Source organism: Acomys minous (assembly GCF_964271855.1).
Source record: "Acomys minous genome assembly, chromosome: 11".
NCBI lineage: Eukaryota > Metazoa > Chordata > Mammalia > Rodentia > Muridae > Acomys > Acomys minous.
In genome coordinates, this window is record NC_140492.1 from 83,488,411 (window position 1) to 83,503,928 (window position 15,518).

Sequence of the window (15,518 nt, forward strand, 5' to 3'; positions counted from 1 at the left end):
AACAAGCAGACAACACTGTATACATAATAATAAAATAAATCTTTAAAAAAATAAGTAAATAAAACTACTTGGGAGATTTCATCTTTCTATAATCAGCATGCCTATAACAGAAGGCAAATAATAAGTGCTTGTGGAGATGTGGGAAAAGAGGAACTCATATGTACTGTTTTTAGAGGAACTCATATGTACTGTTTTTAGGCGTGTAAAGTGGTTTAGAAACCATAGCAGTGTAGATGGGCTTCAAAACGCTAGAAATTGCTCTACCATATGACGCAGACATACATACACCTCAAAGGCTCTGCCTACGTCATACAGCAGAGACGCCCATCCATCTGCATCCATTGCTGCCCAATCCACAATGGCCAGGAAGTAGGACCTGCCTAGGCATCTACCAGCCGACGCATAGTGGAAACGTGCAGCACAAACACGGCCTGCAGAACTAAAAGAATACTGCGTGAGATGGTCCAGGCCAAAAAAAAAGGTGAACTCTGTATATTCTCCTCATTTCAGATTCTCCAAGCAGTGTGTTGTTTAACACGGAGTGGCCTGTTCTAGAAGGCAGTAGAAGGAAAGGAACTGTTAGAGGGGGAGGGAAAGAGACGTGAGAGGAACAAGAAAAGAGCGCATGTAAGACGGGAGGAGGGAAGGATTAAGAATGGAGAGATGTGGGGCACGAAGGAGGAGGAGGAAGGAAAGGTGGGAACATAGGGGGAAATGTTAAGAATCTGCTTTTTCTAGGCTTATTAAATGATGTAACATACTCAGTGTGGGTGAGCAATATGCGTCCTTAGTTACTACAAATTCCAGCACCAGGTGTGGGCTACCTTCCCTACAAGCTGCTGGCTAGGGAGGACCCCCAAACAACACAGCCTATCACCGCTGGTTTTGGTTGCCCACCACAAATGGATGGTACGAATGGGTTGACGGACATCAGCCATATGCCGTGGATACAGAACACAGAAATCACGCTGCTACAGAACAGGAAATCCATCCCGCTGGCTAGCTTTCACGGTAGGAGGAGAAGGTGCAGTGCAGACTGCTTGGGAAGAAGAGCTCTCCACAGTCCTGCCCTGAAGGAAACGCAGCTAGCTGTGGCACTGTCGCACAGTAGGCATCTGGCTGATGAAATACTGCTGGGATTATGAAGGGACCAGCCATCTGAGGCACATTCCCCAGGACAGGACACATGACTGGCATTCAACGCCTGTTCAAGAGCCTACAGTTGTGGCCTTGAGTAGGAGAACCTATTACTACTGTTTTGCTAAAGAGGGACGTTAAGGTGCCCCCCTAGGCACCCATGTGTATACCCAATACCCATGGGCTAGTCCTGCTCTCAATCTTTCACCAGGAAGCTTCTTAAAACTGCAGGCAGTGGGCTGGAGGGATGGCTCAGAGGTTAAGAGCACTGGCTGCTCTCTATCAAAGGTCCTGAGTTCAATTCCCAGCAACCACATGGTGGCTTGCAACCATCTATAATGAGATCTGGTGCCCTCTTCTGGCGAGCATGTGTACATGCAGGCAAGATACTGTATATATGATAAATAAATAAATCTTTAAAAAAAAGTGCAGGCTACCAAGAAGAGACTTGATACCCTATGAGCATATACAGGGGGAGGAAGGGGGTCCCCCTCAGTCACAGTCATAGGGGAGGGGAATAGGGTGAAAATGGGAGGAAGGGAGGAATGGGAGGATACAAGGGATGGGATAACAATGGAGATGTAATGTGAATGAATGAATAAATAAATAAATTTTTAGAAAAGAAAAAATAGAAGGGATGGGATAACAATTGAGATGTAATATGAATGAATGACTAAATAAATAAAACTTTTAAAAAAATTTTTTATAAAACGTTTAAAAAAGAAAAAAACCCGCAGGCAGCAGCCACATAAGACTCATAATTGGTCAAAACAGCAAGAACAAGTGTTAATAGAAGGTGTGGCCCTATAGAGAGCATATATATCCCCTCCTCAAAGCTCAGGGCACATGATGGGAGAGTGAGGCAGAAAGCTCTTCAGAGCCAGAGGATAAGAAGGCATGCCACAGAAAGATGCCGGACATGGCGTAGCTATTGCCCTCACGCACTCACTGAAGACGGGATTGTGTGCACAAGACCTCCACAAGATTAGGACCAGGAACATTTCATGAAGTCCCAACCCTCTTTGAGGCACTAGGCAATTAATGGCTGATGGGCAAGAGGCTGTGCACTCCTCAGTGCTGCAGCCAGTGAAAAGTAGCCCGTGCTCCAGGAAGTAACCCCCCACCCGTGCTCAAACGAGCAACCTATGGAAATTTGGTGAGTCGCAAACAGGCAAAGACACAACGACTCCACAGGAAGAAAAGATTTAGTGCAGGGGGGGCCGGGGGATGACGAGAGAGTAATGACAATTATGTAACTAATGTAACTAATTCACTATATAAACCTGCAACTGTTCTGATCATAAATTGAAAGTAAAGCAATATCAGTTTATAAATACTAGGAAATGAAATTAATAAAGAAAATAAAACTAGGAACAGAATAGTGAATCGGGCATTAAAAAACATTTTGCCGAGGGCCATGTAGGAGGAATAGCAAAACAGCTTTAAAACTCATGGAATGTGGCCCACCCTTTAGCAAAGCCATGACGGGTGTGCCTTGAAAAGAAAAAGCCCTGAAGACTACACATCCTGAAGACTTTATGCTGTTGTAGAGTTGGCTCTGATTTTTGTCTTCACAATCACCACATCGGTCATAACGTATGTGAATGGTATGAAAACTCTGAAGGGCCTCCCAGCTCCTCCCTGAATTTAAAGTTCAGAAAGGCACACTCCTAATAGTTGATAGAGGAACTTTGAGCTTAGGGTACAAGAACAGTGGCCCAAATTAGCAGTGGCTGACGTGACTCTCTCGCTGAATCTGGGCTGCTGATCAAGGGGATGATTAATTTCTTGGACCCATTTCTGCCCTCAGCTTTCTGGTATGATTTAATAAAAATTGTTAATGAGTAGATGTGCACTTGAGGATGAAAAGTAGAAATGGCTGATTGTTTTTTATATAAAGGCTTATATTTGTGATTTTTGTTTGTTTCTGGGGTTTTTTGTTTTTTGTTTTTGTTTTGTTTTTTGGGGTTTTTTTTGGGGGTTTTTGAGGTTTTTTGTTTGTTTGTTTGTTTGTTTGTTTGTTTGTTTGTTTGAGACAGGGTTGCTCTGTGTAGCCTTGGCTTTCCTGGACTTGCTTTGTAGACCATTCTGGCCTCAAACTCACGGAGACTGGCCTGTCTCTCCTTCTAAGTGTGGGACTAAAGGTGTGCGCCACTATACCCAGCCCCGATTTGTAATTCTTTTAAGATATTTATATGATTACCTTTTAAGATAGATTTTAAAAAATACTTGATTCTTTCTTTGTAACTGCAAATTACAGCCTGCCAGTAAAGAGAAACTGGCTGAAAACAAATGACTTTGCTTGCTTACACTTTGTTAATCTATATAACAAGTTGCTTAGTTACAAATGTATGCAGGTTTGGGCCTAGAGAGATGGCTCAGAGGTTAAGAGCCCGGGCTGCTCTTCCAAAGGTCCTGAGTTCAATTCCCTGCAAGCACACTGTGGCTCACAGCCATCTATAATGAGATCTAATGCTCTGCTCTGGTGTGCAGGTGTGCAGGTGTGCAGGTGTGCACGTGGGCAGAGCCCTGCATACATAATAAATAAATCTTTAAAAAAAAATGTATTCAGATTCTTGGGAATAATTTGGTTTTTTTACCCATAATATGTAAAACATTTGATCGGGTAAGGGTATTGGGAAACATCTTTTTTCTTTGAATACTCACTGTAATTGTTCACCTAAAGAAAAATAGAATGAAAGCATGTAGAAGGAATCTCTTGCGTCTGTATGGAAGCATCACCTGTCAATAAAAAGCTAATGGCCTATTAGCTGAGGCAGGAAATAAGGAGGCGGGACATCTGGCAGAGAAGGAGGAACTCTGGGGAAAAGACAGAGGCAGGAGATTCATCTCAGGACTCTCAGGAGATGGACTCATGTATCTGAGGAGAGGTAATTGCCCACGTGGCCCACAGAATAGAATAAATGGGTGTTTTAACTTAAAAACTAGTCGGGGAATGAGAAAGCTTAAGGCCTAGGCATTTACTCATAAAGAATAGTGTCTCAGAATCATTATTTCCGGAACTGAGTTAGAAAACCATATTGTGATTTTTGCACTGCTTAAACGATTTTGCAGGGAAATATAAGCTATAGGAGAAAAAAAATAAATCTGTTGGAGCTCGCTCTTCGGAGTTTTGCTCCATCCATCAAATGTGTGTATGTATGTACTGTATATGTACAGTTGTTAGAGCCTGCTCGTTGTAGCTTGTCTTGTTTCATCCGCCAAGTGTGTGTGAGTGTATGATTCTCCCCACCCCCCACCCCAGCCCCTCTTTCTTTTTTCTTTTCACTGGATCCAGTAAATCAATAGACTTTCCCACTGGCCACAGGTAGTACTTTGCTGGCCCCAGTAAATGGAGCTTCATTCCCTCAGAGAAAACTCTGCTGAGTGATCAGTCACCAACTCTATGGCCTGCCTCAGTTTACCCCGTGATGTCAAAGCTGGCCTTAGACAATATCTTTTGTTAAGAATCAATAAGTCAATTATTATCATACTACATAACTTCTAGTTCACAGGAAGAGGAGCTCAAAAAAAAAGGGAGGGGGAGGCAGAAAGACTGAAAGAGCCAGAGGTGATGGATGAAACCAAAGAAAGAGTATCTTCCAGAAGACTCAACAGGGCAGAGGCATGTGTGAAGTCAGGGATAGTGTCAGCATGCACAAGACCTGCATTGGTTCAAGCTTGATGGGGTCCCAGAGCTGAGAGGTGGACACGGGCCCCCACCACACCCAAGACGCCATCTGCAATTGATAATTCGTTTCTGCAGTGGAGTCCCATGGGGTTATACTTACTTACCACTCAGCACAAAAGAAACGCAGCGGTATTTTTCTAGACTTTTTGTCTCATTGTGCTTTCTTTGCACATTCATTTCTTGTATCGGTCTTTTGCTTGTATGTTTTGGTTTCTATTTTTGTGTATTTGTATGTGTTTCTCGCTTTCTGTTCCTTTTTGTTTGTTTGGGGTTTTTTTGTTTTTTGTTTTGTTTTGTTTTTTGAAGAGAGAGAAGGGTGTGGAGTCAAATGAGGAGGGGAAGATCTGGGTGGATGTGGGGAAGGGGAGAAGCCTGATCAGTATATACTGCATGCGAGTTTTTTTTTTTTTCATTACAAGCTGTAAAAAGAGAATTCTTGTCATGTGCTTAACAGGCTATATAGTAATTAATAATACTTAAATTGCATTTGATAAAGAAAAGACTAGAATTCATTTACAGTCACTGATGCATGTTGACTTGGTAGATGCTTACAAATGAAGTAAAGCAAAACAAACCAAAACAAACCAAAACAAAACAAAAGACCACCAAATCTGTTCATAATAAACATACTTGTCCAGCAGCAAACTGAAGCACGCCGTGAGACGGCTGGAAGTCTTCCAGGCCAGCACTGTCTGGTGTTGCTTTCCAATAGACATTTACCATCCCAAAGCTCCCTGCCAGCCGGACAACAGGAACTTGAAGAACATTCAAGGGCAGAGGCGCCTCAGGAGCGGTAATGACTCCACCAAGATCCTTCAACAAAGAAGAGCGTGTGAAAGGAGATGGAAGGTCAAGACTCCTAGTCAACATCTTGTTGAACTTATTAGTCTCACATATGTAAGAATTGCTTCGAACTTAGAGTGAAATGTAATGAAAAAAAACTGTCTGATTCTGTGGTCTGGCTCAGAGAACTCAAAGTCATCCATAATACAAACTGAATGCTTTTTTTTATACACATGTCTACAAATAAATCCAACTACTTTGCAAAAAAATGCCAAGGCCAAATCAGCAACGGTCAACTTTCCTTATATTACTATAATTATGAGAAATTTTGTCTCACTCTGTCAATGTGAAAAGTAAAAACCCCTCTGGGGTCGTCATTTTCTTCTATGACTATCTCCGCCGTCTCCATCCTTGGCCTCCGCACCCGTGGCTGCTCTGCTGGGAAGTCGGGGTTCAAGAGGTTCACTGCAGTGATGGTGACGATGAGTTCTTCCTCCAGTTCAGGATCCTCATCCTGGGAGGGGGACGGGAGGGAAAGGATGCTTCACTTAGTTGTCTGGGTCCTGAGAGGATGCCCAGCTTCCTTGGCCATGTTGGTCTCAAACGTGTTGGCCCGAGTGACCCTCCTGAATCCTCTTAGGTAGCTGGAATTACAGCCTGTGCCCAACTGAATTTTTTTAAGCATTTCATTTGCATTGTAAACCTGATATTTTTCAGGAAGGAACTGATTTCCTATACAGGAATGGTGTCCCTGTTACACATAGAAATGATTTCTTGCCATATTTTAATATGTCCAACACATTCTCAGAGCATCCTCAGAACCTATGACATATTCAAGACTAATAATGACCTTTCCAAGACACCCACCACTGTGTTGGCAAATGTTTAAAATCCTGTCCCGCAATTTCGATCTAACTCTATTGAATACATTATACATATACAACATCCAAAAAGAAATTCAGGAAAATTAGGTAAATTTTACATGTACTGCAAAAGTTGTGGTTCCAGATGTAAATCTAGGTATAAGCAAATATTAGTTAATTTTGAAAAAGCATCACTGTATTTGTGTGAAAGTAATAAAAAAAAAAAACCCAAGATGTAAAGTACCATACAGAAAAATGAAAGGAAAGCAGCTCCATCCTACTTCCTCTCTGCCTTAGGTGCTTTTCTCATGGTCCCCTCTACAAGGCAGGAAACTAACATCAGCAAACTAACAGGGACACAAGTATTCCTGCATCTACTTAACAGCATGCAATGTGCTTAGAGTGTCTAATATATACTGTTATTAACCTCGCATGTTATTATTTATAAATGAACTACTTAAAGACTTTGTGACACTGCGTACCAAACACGGGGCCTCATGGATGCTAGGCAATAGTTAGCTCTGGACCAAACCCCCAGTCCTAATAGCTTATGAGACACCAACCCGGTACCAGCACCTTTGATTTCTTATGCACATTTCAGGTGTATCCAGCTGTTTTCTCTCTGTGTCTCTGCTTTCCTAGCTCCCTTTCTTCTTTAGACAGAAAGAGGAAGAGGCAGTGAATGTAGTCAGCAAATTCAGACCTAACCCACCTAAATGTCCATCTGTATTGAAGCCATTGGATCACAATGTGAAAATTCTCCCCTGCCAATCAAATAATAAAAATAACTAGATTGACTTGGAGATTTAATTGATTCAGTTATTAAGGCAATTAACCAATTATCTGTGTCATATGGCCAATCAATCAAAAGGCAGGATTTCAAATGCATTCAAATCATTCCCAATCTAAAACAAATATAATAAATACACTTGCCATTTTCCCATCCATTAATAAAATATTTGAGTGGAAAATTTTCATATTTGTACTTAAAAGCATGTGGGCTTTTTTTGGTTTAGGGTTTTTTGTTGTTGTGGTGGTGGTGGTGGTTGTTGGTTTTATTGGCTTTTCAAGACAGGGTTTCACTGTGTAGTCTTGGCTGTCCTAGACTCGCTCTGTAGACCAGGCTGTCCTTGAACTCACAGCGATCCACCTGCCTCTGCCTCCCAAGTGCTGGGATTAAAGGCGTGCACCGTGCCACCACACCCAGCTCTTAAAGCACATTTTAATAATTTCTAACAATTAGAGAATTTCAGGATTATGGTTAAAAGCACATTAGTTTAACTTACATATTTATTATAATCTATACTTACTGGCAAAATGACAACTTCAGCATGAGTCTCTTTTGTGTTTTCCTTCATTATTATTACTGTGTCTTGGAACACATAATCTTCATTCTCAGTAGCTTGATTATTGACGTGCAGTAAGAAATTGGGTTTCGCTATCAAATGAATGGAAACGTCCCCAAATAGTCCTTTGTCTCGAACAATACGTAACTTAACAACGGTGACGTTCTCTAAGAGATAAACGTGCCTCGAGTTAATATGCTGTTCTGGGTTCTGCCGATGCTGCTGCAAGCACTCGTGGTGGAATCCACTCTCTGGACAGTTAAGGACGTGGGGCTAGCATAAAGAGAGCAGCCTGCGGAGGAGTTTTCTATATTTCTGTCTCCACTGTTCCCAAAATTGTGCTCAAAATCATAATCCACTCTTGCATTACATCAGCTTTCGTCCCTCTGTCCCTACCATGTGGCCTCCTATGCTTTCTGTGTCATACACTTGATGCAGATCTGATAGAAGTCTTACAGAAGTGAATATATAGGTGCAGAGCACAGGCAGCAGTTGTTGCGTAAGACTCAGAAATTCCTCAAAAATGAGTACTTAAATATACCATCATAATTTACTACTAACCGCTGACAGAAAGATTTGAAATTCTACAGTGAGGTGTCAATCACAAGGTCGAAAGTGTTTCCGAGAACCTATTTTTTTTTTCATTAAATAGATTAAGATAATTTGTCACATAAATGTCTAAAAGGTTTATTAATATCCTCACCGGTCTAAACGCATCTAATGATTGTGTTTATTTTCAAAAGGGGAGAACGCAATCCCTACAAGTCGTTATGTTTCAGAAATATTAATTGAATGAAAATTATTTTATCACAGTCTATTGTTTTGGATCTTGCATGGACAGTTATGGGCTCGCGCATATTACACATGCCACTTTCCCAACGGCTCTGTGATTAAAAGGAATCTGAAGTCAGTTGGTCCATTATTTTAATCTAAACATTTCAAGCCATCCTGTCGGTTCATTATAAATACAAGTTGTATATAACATTTTATTTTAATAGGTTGGTTGATCATAACCTATTAGAATGTTTATTCAACAGAAGAAATCAGTAGTTACTTAGGTAAACATTTCAGCACTCTAAGGCAGTAAGGACTGGCTGGCATACATATCACAGGGTGAAATCCCTCCAGTTCCTGTTTGAGGGAACAGAATTAACACCTCCAGCACCAAGTCCGTCTCACAGTTTTGCTGACTGTTCCCTGAACCTAGTGAAAATACAGAGGAAATCTGAGTGTGGAATGCAAACAAGTAAAGAAACAGTTCAAATGAAAGTAAAGGCCAATCCTGTTAGCATGTTATTGTGCACTGTGTGAAGTTTACCCTTGCTCATTCAAATGCTAATTTCTCTGCCCCATTGTTTGGTTCCAATCCAGACATGCTTTGCAATGTTTCTGCTAAGAATCTCCTGTCACCCATTTGTGTAAACATTGCTCTCATTTATTCGCAGCCTTGTCAATAAAAGCTGGAACAGGCAAGGCAAGGTGACAGAGAGAGTAGGGTAGGGCATCCGACTCCACCCAGGGGAGGAAAAAGAGAGAGGAAATGGGGGGGGGGTCTGAGGAGGAGAGGTCCAGGGGAAAAGAGCTGGAGCAGAGAAGGACAACAAAGACGCAAGGACTGTGGGAATTTGGGCTGGGAGGTACATAGATTAGTTTAGACAGTTAAATAGTTTATAATACCAGGTATTGGGCTCTCAATCCTAATTAAATAAATCTTAGTCTCTCTGTGGCGTGATGTGGGAACTAGCTAGGTTAAAGAAAACTGCAGCGGTATTATTCTCTGTATACATTAATAATCATATTCCTTTTACATATGCTGTCCACTGTCAGGCAGGTAATCCAAGATTAGGACAAAAGATTCAGGCATTAAGCCAAGAGTTCCAGTCACGGGAGACAGATTAGAAAGCCGGGCACAGCTTCTTTGTAAATTATCAAGTGTCTGTGGGTGTATGGGTTTATTTCTGGGTCTTTGATTCGATTCCATTGATCAACCAGCCTATTTCTATGCCAGTCCCACACCATTTTTATTACTGTTGCTCTACAGTACAGCTTGAGATCAAGGATGGGGATTCCTTCAGAAGATGTTTTATTGTACAGGATGGTTTTAGCTATTCTGGGTTTTTGTTTTTCCATATGGCGTTGAGAACTGATCTTTCAAGGTCTGTAAAAAAAATTGTGTAGGTATTTTGATAGGGACTGCACTGAATCTGTAGATTGCTTTGGGTAAGATAGACATTTTTACTATGTCAATCATCCCGATCTACTAACATGGGAGATCTTTCCATCTTCTGATAAATAACTCTGAGATTCCATCTTACACCTACCAGAATAGCTAAGGTCAAAAATTCAAGAGATAGCACATGCTGGCGAGGATGTGGAGAAAGGGGAACACTCCTCCATTGATGTTGGTAGTGCAAATGTGTACAACCACTTTGGAAATTAATCAGGAGCTTTCTCAGAAAACTGGGAATAGTGCTACCTCAAGGCCCAGCTATATCATTCCTGGGCATATACCCAAAAGATGCTCCACCACACAACAAGGACATTTGCTCAACTATGTTCACAGCAGCTCTATTTGTAATAGCCAGAATCTGGACACAAACTAGATGTCCCTCAACCAAAGAATGAATAAAGAAACTGGTGCATTTACACAATGGAATATTACTCAGCTATTAAAAACAAGGAAATCTTGAAATCTGCAGGCAAATGGATGGAACTAGAAAAGATCATCCTGAGTGAGGTAACCCAGACTCAGAAAGACACGAATGGTATGTACTCACTTATAAGTGGATATTAGCCCAACACAGATGTCCTCTGAGAGACTGCACCCAGCTGGAGATCAGGAAAGGTGCTGGAACTCCCTGCTGGACTCTGGGCAGAGTGCTGAAGGGGGGGCGGGGGATGGAAGGACCCAGAGGGGTCAGGAGCCCCACAAGGAGACACCATCAAGGCTGGTGGCTCTGGACCGAGGGGAGCCTGCACAAACTGTTGCACCAACTAAGGACAACGCATGCAGTGAACCCAGACCTCCTGTTCCCATCTAGCCAATGGACAGTTCATTCTCCATAGTTGTGTGGAGAGCAGGGACTGACTCTGACATGACCTCTGGTGCCCCTTATCTGACCACTTCCCTTTGGTGGGGAGGCCTGGTGGCACTCAGAGGAAGGGGAAGCAGGCTCTCTGGATGAGACCTGTTAGCCTGTGATCATATGGTGGGGGAGGAGGTACCCTGCTGTCAGAGGTCTAGGGGAGGGGAGTAGGGTGGAAGGAGGGAGGGTGGGACTGGGGATAACAATTGGGATGCAATCTAAATAAATTATAATACATTAAAATTTTAAAAAGGAAAGAAAGAAAGCCAGGCGCAGCCCCTTTAAAAACTCCTGTGGTGGAGGGCCTGTGAACAGCTGGCTCAACAAGCTAGGGCTGAACAGCAGTCTCTTAGGCAAGTGCAGGGACTCACAGACGGCAAAGACCAAGTTTCCTAGGCCAGCCACTGCAGTGGTGGCTAGTGGATACTAAGGTAGCATGGGGCCTACCCCTTCCTGTCTGGCGGGAGGCTTGGCCTGCACAGCAGAAAACAGCTGGGGTGTGACTAAGGGCAGCTTGAGATGCAAACTGAGAAGCCGCAAGCATCTGATTGATTGAGTTTGGAAAGCAACAAAATAGAAGGGAAACTGTGTATAAAAAGTCTTGAGTCATTATTCCAGGAGCTTGGGGACTGGAGGCAAAACTCATTCAACACAATCTTTGCTACCAAAGCAGCTTAAAATTAACATTTCTTTTATAAAAAGCATGCTTTGAGAAATTAAAAATATTTTAGTAAACATTACTGCAAAGTGATTCCGTAGTTGTAAATCTTAAAATAAATTTGAAAGGAGTATAGCCTATCAAACAGAAAGTCACTTTTTTTTGGGGTTTTTTTTTTTTTTCGAGACAGGGTTTCTCTGTGTAGCCTTAACTGTCCTGGACTCACTTTGTAGACCAGGCTGGCCTTGAACTCACAGTGATCCACCTGCCTCTGCCTCCCGAGTGCTGGGATTAAAGGCATGTGCCACCACGCCCGGCTAGAAAGTCACATTTAAAAAGGAATATACATTCCTTTCGAATATTATAATTAACATATCCAGAAACATTTTCTTAGAACCTAAAAAATCTTTACCAGCACTTACCTCTGGGCTCTGGCACTCTCGTTAAGAGGGAATCGGTGTGCCATCCCACCACACCATAGGGAGAGTCACTGGGCAGGATGGTGAGCAGGGATGTGCTTCCGTTCCGGTCAACAGTAGCACCTTTCAGTGGATCTTTAACACCCTCTGTGACAACCCTGGTGAGTGTGACAATCACAGACTCAGATAACTCAGGCTCATCATCCGCAAGAACAGTCAGAGTGATTGTAGACAGTGCCTGGTCCTCTGCGAATGAAATCTAAAAATTAAAAAGACACAGTTTTGCTTATACCGTGACAGTTAATATGAAGCAGTTATCTCGTGGCATATTAAAATCATGTCACAAAAAATGTCAGTTTCTTATTTTCTTTAATATGACCACAATTTATAAACCAAAGATGATTCTAAAACATAATGTTTTTCAAACAAATTAAATGTCTTTCATATTAAAACTAGAAGATTGAAAAAAATTAAAGCATTTCAAAAACTTGAGTTAATACTTGTATCCAAATTATCAAATCTTGGTGTCTACTGTTCATTATAATATAAGGGACAAAGTCTCTCAGGATTCTTAGTTGGTACCATATATAAATCTCTAGATAATAGAAAGTTGTTTACCAGTTTAAATGTTTTTAATCTACAAAAATTTTGCAGTAATTGGTAGTACAAATGGATGTACCGTTTAGCAATGAAGACTGATTCAAAAGAAAGAAGAGAAAGAGAAGGGACGCAAGGCAAGGCCTCCCTTTCCCCACTCCCCCCCCCCCTCTGGTTCTTTGTCTGATGTCAAATTCAAATTTGCTGACAGGAGTCTTTGCTAACAGAGATTCACTCACTGTGGACGTCATTCCTACAACATCCATCCTCATATCCATTTACAGATCAATTATGCAAACTTTCACTGGGGTCCAGGCTTCCACCTCTCCTATGAGCTAAACCCAATCTATGTACATGAAGTGTTTTTGGGGATGCAGCCAAACCCAGTTGACTAAACACTCACTACCTATAATAACTGCTTTATATTACCTGACACAATCGGGCTACAAAAGCAAGTAGTTATTACAAAGGGGAAACAAAGACAGTAAATAAAATCTGAAGCATCTGCTTTGTTGACCCCTTTATAAAAAATATCTACCAATACATACATAACATAAAAATAACTCTTTCTACTGCGCTGCCCAGCGAGGTGCAGGGTCTGCACTCTTGAGTGATGCTGCCAGTGAGGGGCAGGGCCCGCTCTCATGCTCTCGTGATCCTGCGGCCAGCTCTCCTGCCTGCTGCAGGTGGTAAGGAAGGCAGGAAGGGTAAGGCATCCTTCCCTCACCCACACCACCACATTGCCAGCTGGCCAAGCCAACTCTCACCCCTTGAGGCCAGCTCACCCATGTCCATGCCTGCAGGGCCAAATCTTGTGAAGCCCAGGCAAGGCTTGCTCTCAGGGCTTGCTCTCCTGAGTGTTGCAGCAGGTGAGGGCCTGGGACAGCTTTCCCACTCCTGTGCCCTCAGGGCTGACTAATCTACAACTCCTACAACCAGAGCAAGCTCTCTGTCCTGCCCAGGCAAGGTGGAGGGCCGGCTCTGCCCTTGTGCTGCAGCTGGTGAAAGGCATGGCCAGCTCTCCAGCTCTCCTACCTACTGCAGGAGTCAAGGGTCAAGACGGCAACTCTCCCTCTCTCACACCACTGCCCTGAGGGGGGCCAGGTGAACTGGCCTCAAAGGAATGATGAGTGTACAGGAGCCGGTCACACAACGTATCTGCCATGCAGTGGTGTGGGCTAGGGGAGAGATACCCTTCCTCCCCTCACCACTCGGATTCCCAGCAAGGATCCAGTGTGGACAGTGCAGCAGAAGCCAGAGGCCTCGAACCAGAACAATGACTCGTTGCAATGAACATCTGCAAGCAAAGAAATGTAGACAAAATGGTACCCCGTGGGGCACACTGTGACACACGACAGCTTCCACAATGAAATTTTATTTTTCTTTTGGAGGGTGGTGAGGTTGCAAAAGCAGAGGGTGGACACAAAAGGACGGAGAGATGAGCGGGATTGGGGTGCATGAGGTGAAATTTGCAAGGAATCAATAAAGTTTAAAAAAAAAAAAAAAGAACAAATACTAACTTTCAAATGTCAAGGAAACAGGCAGTTAAATTTTTAGCTTTTAATCATATTCACATGATAAACTAGAGAAATATACTTCAATGCATACAGAAACCAAGATACAAGCAGTGGTTCGGGTAATTTATGTAGAACAAGTGTTAAATAAAGAGACCGCTAAAACATCCTTAATACATTGAAGTATCACTTTGAAATAATAAGAACCTAGAAATGTTGAACTGTCACACATATTTTTCCAGGTGATAATGCCATAAAAGCCCCTTTTAGTGATTATTGAGAAAATATTTGGGCAAAATACTCATCTATGAAATCCCACAAAAACAGGGGTTCAGTGAAGTTATACTTCTTTTTTATCTCTCTTTTTTAAAGATTTATTTATTTATTATTATGTATACAGTACTCTGTCTGCATGTACACCTGCAGTCCAGATGAGGGCATCAGATCACATTATATATGGTTGTGAGCCACCATATGGTTGCTGGGAATTGAACTCAGGACCTCTGGAGGAGCAGTCAGTGCCCTTAACCCCTGAGCCATCTCTCTAGCCCCCGTGGTTATACTTCTTAAAAGTAGTTAACAAAAGGCTCCTTGAGCCATTTTGGTGAGTCAACTGTCCCTTTGGTCATCCTGATTACATTTCTGAAACAGAGCCATCGATTTTATGCTAACCTGCGTGGAGGATAATGCGATCCTCTGCCCAGACCCCTGCTTGTGGCTGATGCGCCCTTAACCATTGGGAGCAGAAGATTCGGGAGTTTACTTTGGAGTCAGTCCTTAGCTTTAGCAAATGATCTCCATCACAGTCAGCCCCCACCTAGAGGGGCCCTAGTGAAGAATGCCTCAGCCCTGAGCCTGGGATGGCAGCCGAGGACTAGCTTAGACAGGAGCTCTCCCCCAGAACTGACCTCCACTGGAACTGCAGTTGCTTCGCTCTCCATGTTCCTGCCCTCCTCACTTCCATACGATTAATCCATGTAAGCTTCCTGCCCACAGTTACCAACCTCAGAGTCTATCAACGGCAAATGGGAACTGCTTGAGTCCACGGCTTTCATTGACCTTTCTGTACAGACACCTATTTCCCTGACTTGTTTGTAAGTACTGTTTCTGCTTTTCCTCTGCCTCGACACTGTTTCCATTCCCTGTTTGGCTCATTTTATCTTTCTGATAATCTAATGCAATTTGGTTAACTCAACCAAAAGCGTTCATTTATGGGTTCATAGACAGTTTTTCTCTTATAGAAAAAAAAAAAAAAAAAGAATAACAGACCTAGCCTTAAATTGTATCGCAGTATATTGTAACTTGCCAGCATCCAGTGTTTAGATGGCTAAACTCAAATATTTCTTCCAATAAGCAGGATTTGGTCCCACGCATCAGTGAATAATAATCATGATTTATAAGTGCCTTCTCTAATTCTATAAAAC

The 15,518-nt window shown here is 42.5% G+C and overlaps 1 protein-coding gene and 1 long non-coding RNA gene across 2 annotated transcripts in view; one reads left to right on the forward strand and one right to left on the reverse strand.

The window, feature by feature from the left end:
* The window catches only part of ADGRV1 (adhesion G protein-coupled receptor V1), a 517,649-nt gene that overhangs the window by 358,015 nt on the left and 144,116 nt on the right, over positions 1-15,518 (reverse strand). The window contains exons 55-58 of the mRNA XM_084801946.1: positions 11,987-12,242; positions 7,785-7,987; positions 5,949-6,125; positions 5,459-5,641 (exon numbers count right to left, since the gene is read on the reverse strand). Of these exons, the coding sequence (XP_084658072.1) occupies positions 5,459-5,641; positions 5,949-6,125; positions 7,785-7,987; positions 11,987-12,242 (819 nt within the window). The remainder of the gene's footprint in view (positions 1-5,458; positions 5,642-5,948; positions 6,126-7,784; positions 7,988-11,986; positions 12,243-15,518) is intronic.
* The window catches only part of LOC311609146, a 1,107,741-nt gene that overhangs the window by 5,535 nt on the left and 1,086,688 nt on the right, over positions 1-15,518 (forward strand). The window lies entirely within an intron of this gene.